Source organism: Zeus faber (assembly GCF_960531495.2).
Source record: "Zeus faber genome assembly, chromosome: 16".
Classification (NCBI taxonomy): Eukaryota; Metazoa; Chordata; class Actinopteri; order Zeiformes; family Zeidae; genus Zeus; species Zeus faber.
Genome location: NC_137202.1, coordinates 22,660,003 through 22,675,720, shown reverse-complemented (window position 1 = coordinate 22,675,720; position 15,718 = coordinate 22,660,003). Strand labels below are relative to the sequence as shown.

The following is a 15,718-nucleotide window of genomic DNA, read 5'->3' as shown; positions in this document are numbered from 1 at the left end:
TACGGCCGCGCACGCTCCCGTGTGCTTGTCACCTCTTTCAGGCTCGCCTGCCAAAGAGCGAATTAGGCCGGGGAAATAGTTGTCCTCCAAACACGCTGACAGGCAGGCCACACGCCCTCGCTGTATCCAATTCAACGTCCAACTTCCTCTCTTATGGACAGAAGAGGGCAGTACGCTTTGAAGCAAGCGCGGTGGTTGAACAAAAAACAAACACGGAGGTGGGATGGGAACCTGACCGACTTGTGACGTACATACCTGATCGTTGAGGGATAAAACCAAAGACTTGAGACGGTCCAACGTTAGAAAAAAATGCTCTGCTCTAATTATCTTATTTGACATTTTCTTTACAGTTCTGGACGCTAAATTGTTTTGGGCTCGCACGCTCTAGATCTCTTTCGTCCGTCTAAGCTCTTAGTGAGGAATCTGCGGCGTTCTTTTATCAACGGGGCCGCCGGATAATAACAGCGGCTCGGCCTCTGCCGGCAGAACCGTAACCTCGCTTGGATCAGAGGGTACGGTGGATTTATTCCGCTGGTTCCGTTCCGGTGCGATAGCTCTGCCTGCCGTGACCTTCCGTGCGTCGGAAGTTGCCGTCCCACTTACAAATACCTCGAGATGGATAGATAGGCGGGAATGCCGCAACGTTTGCATTTTCGACCGTCACGTCGACCCTCAACATGAAATGCTTTGCCGTTGATACAGATCAGAGACGTGGGGCAGGAGCCGTGCGGCCGACTCTCCTTCCTGAAGGAACCCAAAAGCACCAAGGGTCTCCCGCAGACCGCCATATGTAACTTGAATATCACGCTGCCGACCCACAAGAAGGTAAGCTCGCCGCGTCTGAACCGCGGTTTACCTCAGGCCATATCATGTCATCTCCATATGAACAAGGCCCTGAAAGAGAGAGTGAACCGCGTGTGCGGCCCCCGGTACCACGGGCAGGGCTTCGATTTCATTTGTTTTATTTTTTTTTTGGAGCCGCCTGCCTGCCGCTTGTGTCTTTTATCGGTGTTAAAAAACCTGTGCCAGCCGTAAGACCCCACAACGTACACACGTCCGGCTTACACATGCAAGTTACACATCGTTGTATTGCTTGGCTCACTGGGGGGAAAAATGACTATGACTCCAGAATTGCATCTCGATTTTGTCTTTTGTTGTTGTTGTCTTTGCTTTTTTGTCAGGTTTTTTATGTTTTTGTTTTTTTTGATGTGATGTTGACGGATCACAAGAAATTCATGCAATTTTCGCTGCTGTCGCTTTCGTTCCTTTGCTTGGCTTTTTTGTTGACCGATTTCTTAATCACAGTTTTTTTCCCAAACCTTTTGTTCCTTATGCTGCTCCATTTTCATTCCCTGAATTTGATTTCCCCCTGCGCTCACTATAACGTCCCTGCTCTCCATTGTGTCATCTCTCTCCTCCCCCCGCGGTGCATCTTGGGAATCCACAGGATATGGAGTCTGATCCTGATGATGAGGTAAACGGATTCTTCATCATGGCATGGAACTGCTTCTTTCTTCTGCTGTCCTTTCTGTTGGCTTTCACTGCGGAGGCAGCAGTGAATAACACCGCTTGTGATACTTTACTCTGTGTGCAACGACCGGTTGTGAGTAGAGGTTTGTGCAGCGGGTGTTATCACACGACTAAGTCATGGCTGAAAAAGTGACATCCTCATAAACGCCGAATATTTAACTCGTTATAATTTTTGACGAAGGTTTTCATTATAATCCACGTACCCAGCCCGGTGGAGCCAGTTAGTCGACACCTCGACTTATTACATTTTTTATCTTTATCGTCCTCCTCATAATGTGTTCGGTAGAGGATCACCACGTCTCCACACGATTTACTGACTCATAACAAGTTTCATACGGAGCGCTGGTATCAAAATGTGCGAGAAGCACGTCTAAAAAAAAAAAAAAAGTATGATGGCTCTTTAGTTGTATGGTTAAAACTCCCTATGGAAAAAAAACTGTGAAATAATGATTTTTTTTTTTATATGACACTGTATCATATACTCAAAATACAAAAAAAAAGACATGCATGTACTCGTGACCTAACACAGCGTTAAATGCTGTATTTGAGAGCTCTATCTGACCAGTAATAAATTTGTCATTAAAAGGATCCACCCCTGAGCAGCTCCATGTTAACACAAATATACCTTTATGTATTTTATTCGAGGACACTTTACTTATATTTTCTTTTGCCCTAACACTCCCCCAGGGGAGGAAGGCTTCATCCTTGTCTCAAGGTGACCCTTCACTAAAGCAACCTGCAGTATCCACCCCCACCCGTACTAACAGCATGTACTGAACTGAATCAGCTCCACCAGCACGAACCACAGCTGCGTTAAAACTCACCAAAAATTAACAAAGGGGGAAAAAAGACATAGATCTGCCACTAAATATAAAATTATCTTTTTATTTTTTTATTTTTTTTTAATTTTTTTTTTTTGGTGTAAAAGCATCTTTTGTTGTTTTTTGTTTGTTGCAGACTGAAAAGCCAGACCGACGTCATTCCTTTGCCTCCTTAGCTTTGCGTAAGCGATACAGCTATCTGACCGACCCGGCAGCGAGTGAGTTTCCCACTTTTATCTCCATGAGCTCTTAAATTGAAAGTTGAATATTGAATTTATTCAAATTAAGAGTCAGATGGGTCCCTTCTGTAGTGTAAATTAGATTTTGTATAGTCTCATAGTTGACGAAACTCACAGAACATAATCAACACTCATTTATCCTCGTCACCTCACACATTATGATCCACAGTCATTCATCCATTGACATTTGCATGGTTTACTCCGTGTTTTTGCTTTGCCCAACCTCCCCATTTTGTCCAGATGTCTCAGTTATGGCCATTTTGTTGTGTTTGTGGAAAAAGGCATTTCAGCATCCATTGATTCACTGACCATTTGCAAAAAAAATGTTTTTGAACTCATGTTAATAAAAGTATTCTTTGGGGTCTTTTTCATTAATGTAGTGGACATTTCACTCTTGGCTTTGTGGTTGTGTGCAATTGTTACATATTATTGTGTCTGGTTGCACTTTACATGAAGTTCCCGTCACTTATATTTCTGACTGTGAAATAAATAGCAGCTCACTTGTAATACTATGCATTTTCTATTTCCAAGGTGTGCATTGTGAGAACACAAAATATACAAACACTTGAAGAGACACCGGGTGATTTATTTAACATTAGCCTTGCACAACTGACAGAAGTTTAAATAAATTGGTTTGATGTAATGATTTACAAAAATCACCGTCAGAAATGTCTGACAGAAATGTTGAGAAATTACATTTGAGAAATGCTGATTAACAAAAGCCTCAGACATCACGACAAGTTCAATACAAGAGGCAAAGACGACTGAAAGTACACTCTTTGTAAAGTGCAACCTCATATTTTATTTTGGTTCATGACCAAACTAGTAATGCCGTTTGTCTTCATCAGAGATCTACACTTGTGGGGTCAATTCTGGCATTTAAAAATAAACCGAATGAAAGTGTAACGAAAGTGGTCTGTGAGCAACATTGTGCAGTAAAAGAGACCATAGCAAAAAGACGAGAAGACGCACATCATCATGCATTGGAATGTTTCTGTAATTGTTTTGATAATCACACCATTTCTTCCTCCACCCTTATGTCAAACATTTTTTGTTGCTGCACATGCACCATTGTTTATCCAATGTTTTGTCTATTTTTGTCAGTTATCACTGATTTTTGACCATCCCTCCTTTTACCATCCTTAATTATATAGTCAAATGATGTTTCCTAAGTAATCTTAAATGAAAAAAAAAAAAAATGTTACTCTGCTGCTTCAACTGATACTTACTCAACTTTCTCTTTCTGGTTTTTATGTTTTATTTCAAATTATTATTTTTTGTTCACTTTTGTGTTACACTCCTTATTACTTTTGATTTAACTTATTGTTCAAGAAACAACTGATCGAAGCACGCCGAGAACACAGCCTGCTAGCTACCCTTACAAACCTGTCTTTTCAACGAGATCTTATCAGGCGTGGTCGGCTGTTCCTGTCGCCGTCCCTGGCCAAGCCAAGTCTGGGTTTGGCTCCCTCTCCAGTTCATCATCCAACACGCCCTCTGCCTCTCCACTGAAGTCAGTTTGGTCCATCACCTCTGCCTCCCCTGTCAAGACAAACATCCCTGGATCCCCTGCTTCTTCTGTCAAGTCAGCTAGTGACATGGCATCCCCAATCCGTTCCTACAGGACCATTTCCTCTCCGATAAAGACCGTTGTCCAGCAGGTCCAATACCCAGTACAGGTCACTTCAAATCTCCTGGCCTCTCCAGGGAAAACTGTCCCAGATCCTGTTTCTATGAAAGGCCTAGCAGGATTGTCTGCAAGGACATCTCCTATAACCATCTCTGGAGGAGGAGGTTCTATTGATAGATCATCCATAGCTATAACCCCACCAACCTCTCCTAAGTCCTCCTTTAACATGTACAGTTCACCACTGCCATACAAGTCTGTTGTGATGGGCTCTGGTGCATCAACATCATCATCCTCTCCCATAAAAACAGTTCCTGGTCTTTCCTCTGTCCGGCCCACTGCAGATGCCTCAGGCCCTTCGAGGAGTCTGTTCTCTTGTCTTTCGTCACCACTTAAATCTAACGCCCCTCCTAGTGCAGCAGCTCTAATCAACGGAACAGTATCCCCAAATCAGTACCGTTCGTCATCCCCTACTTCTCTTCTCACCAGCAGTCTGCAGGAGAGAATTCAAGCAACCACCAATGCAGCAACAACAAGTGTCAATGCAGCCTTTGATGAGGTTGAAAAAACATTCAACTCTTGCTCTGCAGGCTATGGCACATTGAAATCCTTATCCTCCTCTGCGTCTTCCTCATACCAGTCTATTCGGTCCTCGGCCTCCAGTTCCCTTTATGCCTCTCTAAGATCCCCTCCTACATCTACCACAGCTGTTACATCCAGCACAATGACTGTTCCTGTGTACTCAGTTATAAATGTGCTGCCAGACCCCCAATTTAAAAAGCTCCCAGAGGTGTCCAAGTCAGCTGCTGCCCTACTGTCTCCGAGGAAAGTAGTGCCTGTTGAGGTAAACCCTCAACTGCAGTCATCTTTCACAAGAACACTCTCGCCAGTCAAATCCCCTCTCTTTATACCTCCCGCTGCCCTCAAATCAGTCACCCAATCACCACTATCATCGAGTCAAGAGATTTTGAAAGATGTAGCTGACATGAAAGAAGATTTGATACGGATGTCAGCCATCTTGCAAACAGACCCCTCTTCCTCAGCAAATAAGGGATTTCAGTCTCCCAAAGAGGCTAAAATAGAGGATGAAGAGCCATATAGGATTGTAGAGAAAGTAAAGGAAGATTTGGTCAAAGTGAGTGAGATACTAACAAAGGATACAGTCAAAGATGGCCGGGCATCCCTGTCAAGGAGTTCCTTGGATGACATGCGTTACTCAAAAGTACCAGTTGAGCAACCACCAAGCAACTGGAGTTATCCACCTAGATATGAGACTGTAGTCCCCCAAATCAAAACAAAGTCTATACCAGACAGAGATTTCAATCTATCAACAGTGGTCGATTACCTGACTAATGATGTTGGTAGCAATTCTTTCTCCAAAACAGTTGACTCAAAGCTTAAAGCAGAGGAAGGCAAGAGGGAAGGAGAGGAGAAGCAAAAACGTGTCTTAAAACCTGCCATTGCAGTTCAGGAACACAAGCTTAAAATGCCTCCAGCAAACATGCGCTCCTCTGCGTCAGAAAAGGAATTTAGCAAATTAGCAGATGCACTTTTTGGAGCTGACACTGTTCTAGAGTCTCCTGATGATATCTCACACGAACAGGACAAAAGTCCACTTTCAGACAGTGGCTTTGAGACTCGAAGTGAAAGGACACCCTCTGCACCGCAAAGTGCAGAGGGCATGGGCCCAAAAGCCCTGTTTCAGGATATCCCCATTCCTCCAGTGATTACAGAGACTAGAACTGAGGTGGTACATGTTATCAGGAGCTATGAGACCCCAGAGGACAACAAATCACCAGCAATGGATGATTCAAATGCTGTCAGATATATCGATTCAGAATCCAAAGGGCATCTGAATAAATGCCCACCATCTCCAGACCAGAACAAAGGCTATTCAATGAAAGTCAGCCCTGACGAGGATCCAATGGGAAAAGGAATGCGGGTGAAGGAGGAAACTCATATCACCACCACTACCAGGATGGTATACCATAAACCTCCTGGCAAAGAGACAGCATCTGAAAGGTGTGAAGAAACGATGTCTGTCCATGATATCATGAAGGCTTTCCAGTCTGGCAGGGACCCTTCCAGAGAATTGGTTGGGCTGTTTGAGCACAAAACTGGCAATGAAGATTCATCACATAGGGGGCAAGAGGACATCAACTCCAAACCTAAGGTTGAAAGAATAATTGAGGTTCACATTGAAAAGGGAAACAATAAAGCGGAACCAACTGAGGTTATCATCAGAGAGACTAAAAACCACCCAGAAAAAGAAATGCGTTATTATTCAGGAAACAGACAGGAAGAGGATGAGATTGAGGAATCACTCCCGGGATTTCTTGAGTCTTCAAGGGTGAACACACCCATGTCACAGGAGGAGGACAGTCGTCCTAGTTCAGCCCAGCTCATGGCAGACGACTCATACAAAACTTTGAGGCTACTTAGCCAGCAGTCTGTAGAATACAACGAAGATGAGTCATCTGAGCTTAGGGGGGAATCTTATAACTTTGCAGAAAAAATGCTCCTCTCTGAGAAACTTGACCAGTCTCATTCTGACACTGAGGAGTACCTTAGAGATAGATCTCGCTTTCACTCACCAGACAGGAGCACTAACAAAGAGGGTAGGTTGACTGGTCCACGCACAGAATATGTCTTCAGGTCTTCCAGAAATGTATTTGATAAATCTGGTAGAATGGCTAATGTTGAGGACAATTTTGACAAACTGACTCTTTTGCAGTATTCTTCTGAACCTGGTAGCCCAAAACATTCAGTTTGGATGCGTGTGCCAGATGACTCACAGATTAAAAATAGGGGACAACTTCTCTACGAAGACAGAGTTGACAGGACTGTAAAAGAGGCAGAAGAAAAGCTCAGTGAAGTATCTCAGTTCTTTCGCGATAAAACAGAAAAACTCAATGATGAGCTCTCATCACCAGAAAAGAAATCTCGCAGATCAGACTTCAGGGAAACTAGATCAGGGCCTAGCTCAACCCACAGCAGTCCAGAAAGGTCATCTTATAGGAATGGGGGTAGCGGAGAAGAATGGAGCAGGGAAAGGCTTAGGGACAGGTTCAGCGCCAATGATAGAAAATGTGCCAGTTTACCCAGCAGCCCAGAGAGGAGAGTTCTTTTACAATACACTGACCCAGACAAAGAAAAACAGGTAGATGGAACATCGCAGGGCAACACAGGTGAATCCCACAAATCTTTTCAAATGTCATCCTCCAAAGTTAGTGCAGTGAGGCTGAAGTTTGAACAGGAAGCTCAGAAGCAAGATAAACCTCCTCAGTGGAGCCAAAATTCTAATCCTCCAGTCAGAAAACTCCAGGAAAGTAAGCTGCCTGTGTATCAGATGTTTTCTGGTTCCAATATTCCCAAAACACCAGATAGTCCAGGAAACCAGAGAAAAAACATAGGTTGCGAGTTTAATAAGTTATCCTCGCCTAAACACGATGCTAATGGAAAGGAACAGGAAGAGAAAAAGGTTTTCAAAGCTTGGGAGGGCCAAGGAAGTGGCAGCTACAAACCTCAATCACCCAAATTTCCCCATACCTTACTTCAAGATGGCATGAAAGATGGCAATAACAGTGACTCTCATAGACAGGAGACCACCAAGAAAATAATCTACACGGAACTTGTAGTGCGAGACAGCTCAAATAGCAACAGCAGTCAAAAAAAAAACTCGGAATCACAAATTCCTGTAAGAATACCATCTGAATTCTCAGAGAACCCCCAGTCCACCTCTTTAAAGTCAGATTCCTCTGTTAAATCATGTGATCGTACAGGGTCACAAATACCTACGTTAGAAAGAAATCAGTTACTAAGTGGCTCTGAAGCCATCAGGTCACCTAGTGGATCATTGGTAGGAAAATCTACAGATTCATGCGATGTTAGCCAATCAAATATAGTTTGTAATGGTGTTGATAGTGACCAAATAGATTACTTGACTAATGTCACTCCTGTGGTTGTAACAGAGGGTTTTAAAGATATTAAACCCTTACCAGTTTATGTTAGTATCCAAGTTGGAAAGCAGTATGAGAAAGAAACCGCTACTGGGCAGCTGGGTACATACAAAAAGATAGTGAGCCATGAGAGTCGAACAGTGCATGAGACTAGAGGCGCATTTTACTCTGTCAAACAAAAGCAGTCTTCGTCTCCTCAGGGAAGTCCTGAAGATGACACACTAGAGCAGATTACATTTTTGGACAGTTCTGGGAAAAGTCCGGTTACCCCTGAGACCCCTAGCTCAGAAGAAGTCAGTTTGACTTCGAGAACACCAGAATCTGTGATAGGTATTATACCTGGAATGCCAAGCGCAATCCCAGAAGAATCTGAGGAAGAAGACGGGAAGACCTTCATCTACAAAGAGCCCCCAAAGGAAAAGAACAAGTCAGCTCCCTTGGAAACTGCCATTAAAAAGCAGGATGCAGGAAAACAAAAGTCAAAGGAGAAAAGAGTAGCTTATATTGAGTTTCCACCACCTCCTCCCTTAGAAGCAGAGCAGCTGGACCCTGACAAAAAGGGATCCTGTGTCTCCTCTGAAGCAGAGACAGAGATGATGGAGGTTAATCTCCAAGAGGAGCATGATAGGCATCTCCTTGCTGAGCCAATTATCAGGGTCCAGCCGCCGTCCCCGATCCCGCCCGGAGCTGAGGACAGCGACTCCAGTGATGATGAGTCTGTATTTCACCCCATCCCCATCAAAAAGTACACATTTAAGATGAAGGAAGAGGGAGAAAAACAACTCAAGGACAACATATCTGAGAAAAATGGAAATAAAAAAGATGACAATGATGTCGTAAAGGGGGAGGAAGTTGACTTTGAACAAAACGGCAATGACCAGTCGATCACTGACTGTTCCATAGCAACCACTGCGGAGTTCTCTCATGACACTGATGCAACGGAAATAGACTCTTTAGATGGTTATGACCTTCAGGATGAGGACGATGGGTTGAGTGAGGATCCAAAAACATCCAGTCTATCCAATGATGGAAAAACCACTGACCGTTCATTTAGCCAGTCTAAGCTTGAGGTAATAGAGGAAGAGAAATGTGAGGAAGGAGGAGATAATGGAAAGACAAAAACCAGCAACTCAGCGAAAAGCAGCGGGGATGAAAAAGATTACACTCTTGAGGGACGACACCCAGACAGACAGGGCTTTGGAGATAATTACTTTGGTTACCAGCTTGAAGAGGAGCTGAATTCAACCTTTAAAACTGTTGCCACAAAAGGCCTTGATTTTGATCCTTGGTCAACCAAAGGGAGTGACAATGAGGGAGTCTTTGAGTCCAAAGAGAAAGAGGAAGACCCCAAGCCCTTTGGTTTATCAGTGGAGGACAAGTCACAGGCCACCACACCTGACACGACCCCTGCTCGAACTCCGACTGATGAGAGCACGCCGACTAGTGAGCCTAACCCCTTCCCCTTCCATGAGGGGAAGATGTTTGAGATGACGCGCAGTGGTGCTATTGACATGAGCAAGCGGGACTTTGTTGAAGAGAGGCTTCAGTTTTTCCAGATTGGTGAGCATTCCTCTGACCCTAAGACAGGGGACAAAGGGAGAGGGGGCAAGATGCTGGGGGTGGTTTCCTCTCAGTCAAAAACAGGGGAGAGGGACACAGTAGAGGGCAAGGTTATAGACACTACCACAGACAGCAGCACTACACCAACAACACCAGCAGCAACAGCAGCAAAATGCAGCCCTGCACAGACTGGCAATGGCACTAGCACTGGCTGTACCGGTACAGACGTCCCCAGCGGTGAAGCCATAGCTGAGACAGCATCCTCATGCACCATTACAGCCTCTAAGGTCGATCCCAGATTACGCACCCCTATTAAGATGGGCATAGCTGCCTCCATAACTGTGAAAAAAGACTCAGGGGATCTCTCCGATAGTAAAACTGAGATGTCGGAGGGTCAAGTTGTGCCAGAGTATATCAGTATAGAGGGCCAGAAAACAGAGAGCCAATCTAGTAGACACACCGAAACTAAGTCAGAGAGGAGAGATTATCCCGCTGAGAACTGCAACAACAATAATAATTTAGAGTCCTCCAGTGTTCAGGCCAACTACATTCAATGTGGCAGTGTGGTGTTTAATTTACAGTCATCCTCTGAGCCCACGCTTCAGAAAGCCAGCAGGATAGAAGCTATTTGCTGCTCAATGGATACGGTGGAAAAGAGCAGTCAGTTACAAGAGAAGAAGTGTGAAACAGTTAAAGAAAATGAAGCAAAGCAGCCAAAATCAAGGCTTCCAGTGAAAGCATCCGGATGGTCATTTCACACGCAGGGAACAGCCATTGGCAAACAGAAGCCCAAACAAGCAGTTAAGGCCGAGGTCAGGAAAAGAGCAGAGCCAGCAGTAGCCAAAGTAGAGCCCAGGTCTAGAATACCAATCAAGGACGTTAAAAAGAACATTGCTGGTGCCTCAGTTAGCTCCCTTTCATCAGTCCAGGTCACCTCTCAGCCCACAAGGGCACTAGACACAACAAGAGTAGCCATTCAGTTGCCCACAAGACTGCCACTGAAGGACAGACATGAAGTAAGCAGTACCATAGGTGAGACAGCAGGTAGACAGGGAAGGCAGGAGAACCCAAGCGAGGTCTGTAAACGCACCATTGAGTACTTTAAAGGGATTAGCGGGGAGACCCTAAAGCTGGTGGACCGGCTGTCAGACGAGGAGAAAAAGACACAGACAGAACAGTCGGAGGAAGACAGCACCTCCCGGAGCACCTCTCTGTCGGATGCCTCCCAGCCTTCCCAGCCCTCCCAGCCCTCCCGCTCATCCAGGTCTGGTAGAGGTTCGAGGGCTGAGGCCGGGGCCGTGTCCGTTAGGGCAAAGGCGGCGGCGACGGACAGGGCCTCCGGCAGTGAGAGGAGCAGGAGGAGTAGGCCGACTGGTGGGAAGGAGGGCAGTCAGGGACTCACGGGGTCTCGAGCGCCCCCCGTCGCGGAGATCAAGCCTAGTTTGTAAAACTTTCACACTATGTTTAAAATACATCTCTTTCTCTCTATATATATAGCTCTATATTTCACTTAGTTGCATGATGTTGTTGTTATCGTTTAATGGATGGATTGACTGGAATGCCTGTGGCGTGTTTATATATTATTCTCTCCCAAACTGTAGCTGTCATTTAAATTTCATTTTTGTCACTTCTGTACTGTGTAATGTTATGTCCTTGTTGCCAGATTCTCTGTTTTCTACCCCCCCCCCACCCCCCCACCCCCTCTCCCAACTGTTTTCAGTCCCCTAGTAGTGTGAGCATGCCAGTAGTAATGACCGGTCCTCTGGCTAAGCCAGTCTGTTGTCTGATGACTCCCAAGTTTGTCTGTCTGTCTGTGCAGGGTGGCTACTTAAAAACAAAGTTACTTTTATAGATTGTCCTTATATACCATTATTTCGGTTATGTTACTTGAACTAATATTTGTTAGTGAAGAACACACAAAAGGCTGTCCGCATGTTATGTAGTTTACTGTAACATTCTCCACCTTAGACCGATAGAGCTACATGAGTCTATTGTTCAGTCATGTTATGCATTGTTTTGTGTGATTCTTATTATAGTTACTGCCTGCCTAGAATATAGATATTCACAAACATTTACAGAGCACCACTTGCCCTATTAACACACTTTAGTCTTCATAAGTGTCTAGTGTTCCTAATCCTTTTCTTGCCATTTTGGGAAATATAATTAATCTTATTCAACCATTATCATTTCCTACAAATAAACATCCTATATGCTGAATATTTTGAACAGAATATGAAAAATAACCAGCTAGTGAGATCTCACAGCGTTATTCCCCAAATTGATTTGCTGAAACCGAAACATCATAGGTGGCCAGAAAAGGAAGACATGTACATACCTATTTTTCTCTTACATATCAATCTATCCGGGGGGGAGGAAAGCGGATTGAGTCGCCTAATTGTCGTCCTGTTCCCACTCCAGGCCCTCAGAGTCCCTGCGAGCGAACCGACCTGCGAATGGCCATTGTCGCCGATCACCTGGGTCTCAGCTGGACAGGTGAGAAACATGCTGCATCGCTTTCCTCCTTCTCTTATTTGCCTGGCACACCTCACCGGTTGATGACCAGTGCCATCTACAGGCTAAGTTACTTATTTTTACTCCGCTTTGGTTTCCCTGCATTGCTCAGTCATTCTCATATAATGTGCATCGCGGCTTAATGTCTTAGCTGCTAAAGTGTATCTGTTTTTATGTGGTGGGGGGGGTTTCTTTAAATTGCAGAGCTGGCTCGGGAGATGAATTTCACTGTGGATGAGATCAACCACATAAGGCTGGAGAACCCCAACTCGCTGACAGCGCAGAGCTTCATGCTGCTTAAGAAATGGGTCAGCCGAGATGGGAAAAACGCCACGAGTAAGACCGTATCCCCGACCCTTTTCCCTCACATTCCCTCTATCATTCCCACAAAGTTGACGGAACGAGCGAAATTCCGTGTTGTTTGTGTCCGTCATTATTGTTCGGTACGTGTATTTTTGGAAATGCCGCTTTCTCTCCCTTCTCTCTTACTGTCTTTACTTCTGCTCCTGTGAGCTCAAGTGAATCATCGCCAGAAGTTAAAGCTCCCGTCGTCGGGTTCCATAAAATCAAGTCCCCCGTTCGCTGTGACCCGTTTGAAGTCTATCTGGGTCACATTTCCTTCCACCTTCTCTCGTCAATCCGTCACTGGCTGCCTCGCTCTCAGGCCTCCTCCATTTTCTCAGGAATGAATAAGGCTGCGGGTACTTAAATTCAGCAAATGATTGGGGGAAGCAGCAGGGTTTCTGAATGTGCCTCCTTTGCGATGCAGAGCGCAGCCTCTTGTCTCTGGCTGGAGTGTGATGAGGAGGAGGCCGGTTCTTTGTTGAGCTTCGGAAGCCCTCGAGTGCCCCTCAGGACACGGTGTTCAGTGCAGAGGACAGTCTTAGAACAGGCTCAGATTGCCTCGGAGCGAGGGCGAATCCAGAATCGTCCCCCTTTCCCCCTACATTTTATTGTGTTCGGCGGTATTTTTTTTACAAGTGGAGATTTGGACACATCGATTCACATCATCTTCTTTTCTCTCTTTTACAGCGGATGCCTTAACTGCAGTGCTGACCAAAGTCAATCGGATGGATATTGTGACTTTGTTGGAGGGCCCGATATTTGACTATGGTAACATTTCAGGCACAAGATGTTTTGCCGATGATAACGCTGTTTTCCGGGATCAGGCTGATGGTAAAGTTTAGCTCTATCTAGCTGACCTCTTACCTCTCCCTGCTACCTCTCCCCTGTTGTTTTATTATTCCTCAAATGTTAACAGGCCATTTTCCAAGGCAGGGATCGTAAACAGTCCAAGGTGTCGGTTTTTGCTTTTGTTTTCAGTAGTCATCTAAACACAATGCTTTTTATTGCCTGACTGGAAATTATCTTTGTCTTGGTAAATGGCCGGTAGAAAGTGCTAAATCCTATTTCCTAGATGAACAAATAGAGTGAGATTTGCCATTTATTTTACGAAGGCATGCCACTTTGTAACATGGACATCGTAAAATTCACATATTTCCCTTTCAGTGTCAATGTGAGAAAATGTTAGTATGCAACAGAAAAGACACAACTTGGTCAAATATGAAATTGATGTCGATTGGAATTATGGAATTTATTGGATACTGGCGTCTGTTAATCTGACAATAACCATAATGAACAGCATGGCTAATGTAAGCCCCACTGATGAATACCACCAATAAAACTCAACCACTTAATTCAAAGTCGCCATCACCAAAAATGCCATCTTAGCCGAGTGCATGCCGTAACACTTTAGTTGTTCTTAAATTACCTTTGACTGTAGTTGAATCCGCTGTTTAGTGAATCTTTGATGATTTTACCCTCATGCATGACTGCTGCTGCACCTCGACTCTAGAGCAGTAACCCTGTAGTGTCCGCACTACTCCGTTCACTCCTGGCTCTTGATCTAGTTTAGATCGTAGTAATCCTCCAGTTCCTCTGAGCCCTCCTTGGATACATGAGCGAATCCTCTCCCTCTGCGAAACCAGACCGCCTCCTCCTCCTCCTGCTCCTACTCCTCCTCTTCTTCCTGCTCCCACCACCTCCACTCGAGCGGTTTCCCCACCCACTGATAACAACACATTGTGCTGTTGGTATTGTCGTCCTTTGCGAGAGCTAACTTCTACCTTGTCCCCTTCATCCCACCCAACCCTCCGCCCTCCTCCCAGAAGCCACCCTCAGTTGGTATTTGCTGTTTATTGTCTTGTTTCCGCCATTGTGTCTTCATTGGTCATTCTTTTACGTGGCTGTCTTTTCACTTTTGCCCTTTCTTTTCCTCCTCTTCCTTTCCTTCATTGTTTGTCTCCTCTCTGTCGATGCTCCTTCCCCGTAGTCTATGTTATTATCCCCCTGACCCCCGTCGAACCTCCCCCGGCCCGTGGAGCCCGCCCCCGGGGGTACGCCCTGTTCCGTCCAGCCTCCCCTCCCCCCGCACCCCGCCCCCGCCCCCTCTCCCTGTGTCGCTCGCCGAGCTACCAGTCCTCCATCTCGCTGATGGACTTGGCTCCTCCGGCGCAGTTCCCGCCGCTGCAGCTGAGCCCGGCGCACCCTCCTTCCCCGTGCCCCTCCCCCGAGCCTCACCCTCCGCCCGCCAACCCACGCCTCTCGCTTTCCTTCCCTTTCTCCCCCCACCCTCCCTCTCCCATCCCCCTCATCACCTCGCCCCTGCCCTGCGCCCCTGCTCTCCCTCCCTCTCCGCCTCCCACACCTGTTTCCGACGCGGCCCATTCCTCCCCCGCGACCAGGCCGTCGTCTCCCCAGACGGAGCCTGAGGATGTGCCCTGTTCTCCCACGCCACCCGCCTCCCCCGTTCCTTCTTCTTCTTCCCCACCCTCACCCGTCCCCCGGACTGACCCATCCGAAGCTAAGTCGCTGAGCCGGGAGTCCCTGTGGGCTCAGCAGGTCGGGACCTCCAGGCAGCCCTCCGCCCTCTCCCTGGCCACCCTCCCCAGGGTGTCACCCTCCAGCTCGCGCTGCCCCAGTCCCGTGCCTTCCTCCCCTCCTCTCCGCTCCCTGTCCCCTTGCTCTGCATGCCAGTGTTCCTCTCCCTCCCCTGTCCCTCCCGCCCCTTCACAGCCCCACGTCCACATTGACCCCTCCACAATTGAAATATTAATTTAGCTCCCCCCTCCCCCATATTTTACTCCTTTTCCTCTTTCTCACCTTGATCTCTCATGTGAGCATGTAACCAAACATCTACTAATTATGAATCATACCATTGCAACATAAAACAATTAATATGGACTTCATTACCGTGACACAAGTTAAATGTCTAATCTGATCACCAAACACTCGTTTGTGTCTTAACTATGTTTTAATTGTAAGTGGTTCCACAATTAAAAACAAAAAATAATTACTCACTTGAGTGCTGTACTATATGACATTAGCTTGCAAACATTTTCAAATTGTGTTTCTTCTTTTTGCGTGAATTGCTTTCTCCTCTTTAGAGAGGTTGTTATGTAGCACTAGTAG

The 15,718-nt window shown here is 45.9% G+C and overlaps 1 protein-coding gene across 1 annotated transcript in view; it reads left to right on the top strand.

Moving 5' to 3' along the window:
- Positions 1–15,718, top strand: part of LOC307242257 (uncharacterized protein) — a 100,900-nt gene that overhangs the window by 76,510 nt on the left and 8,672 nt on the right. The window contains 6 exon segments of the mRNA XM_080016640.1: positions 703–825; positions 1,448–1,474; positions 2,488–2,569; positions 12,155–12,229; positions 12,452–12,583; positions 13,280–13,360. Coding sequence (XP_079872766.1) covers positions 703–825; positions 1,448–1,474; positions 2,488–2,569; positions 12,155–12,229; positions 12,452–12,583; positions 13,280–13,360 — 520 coding nt within the window.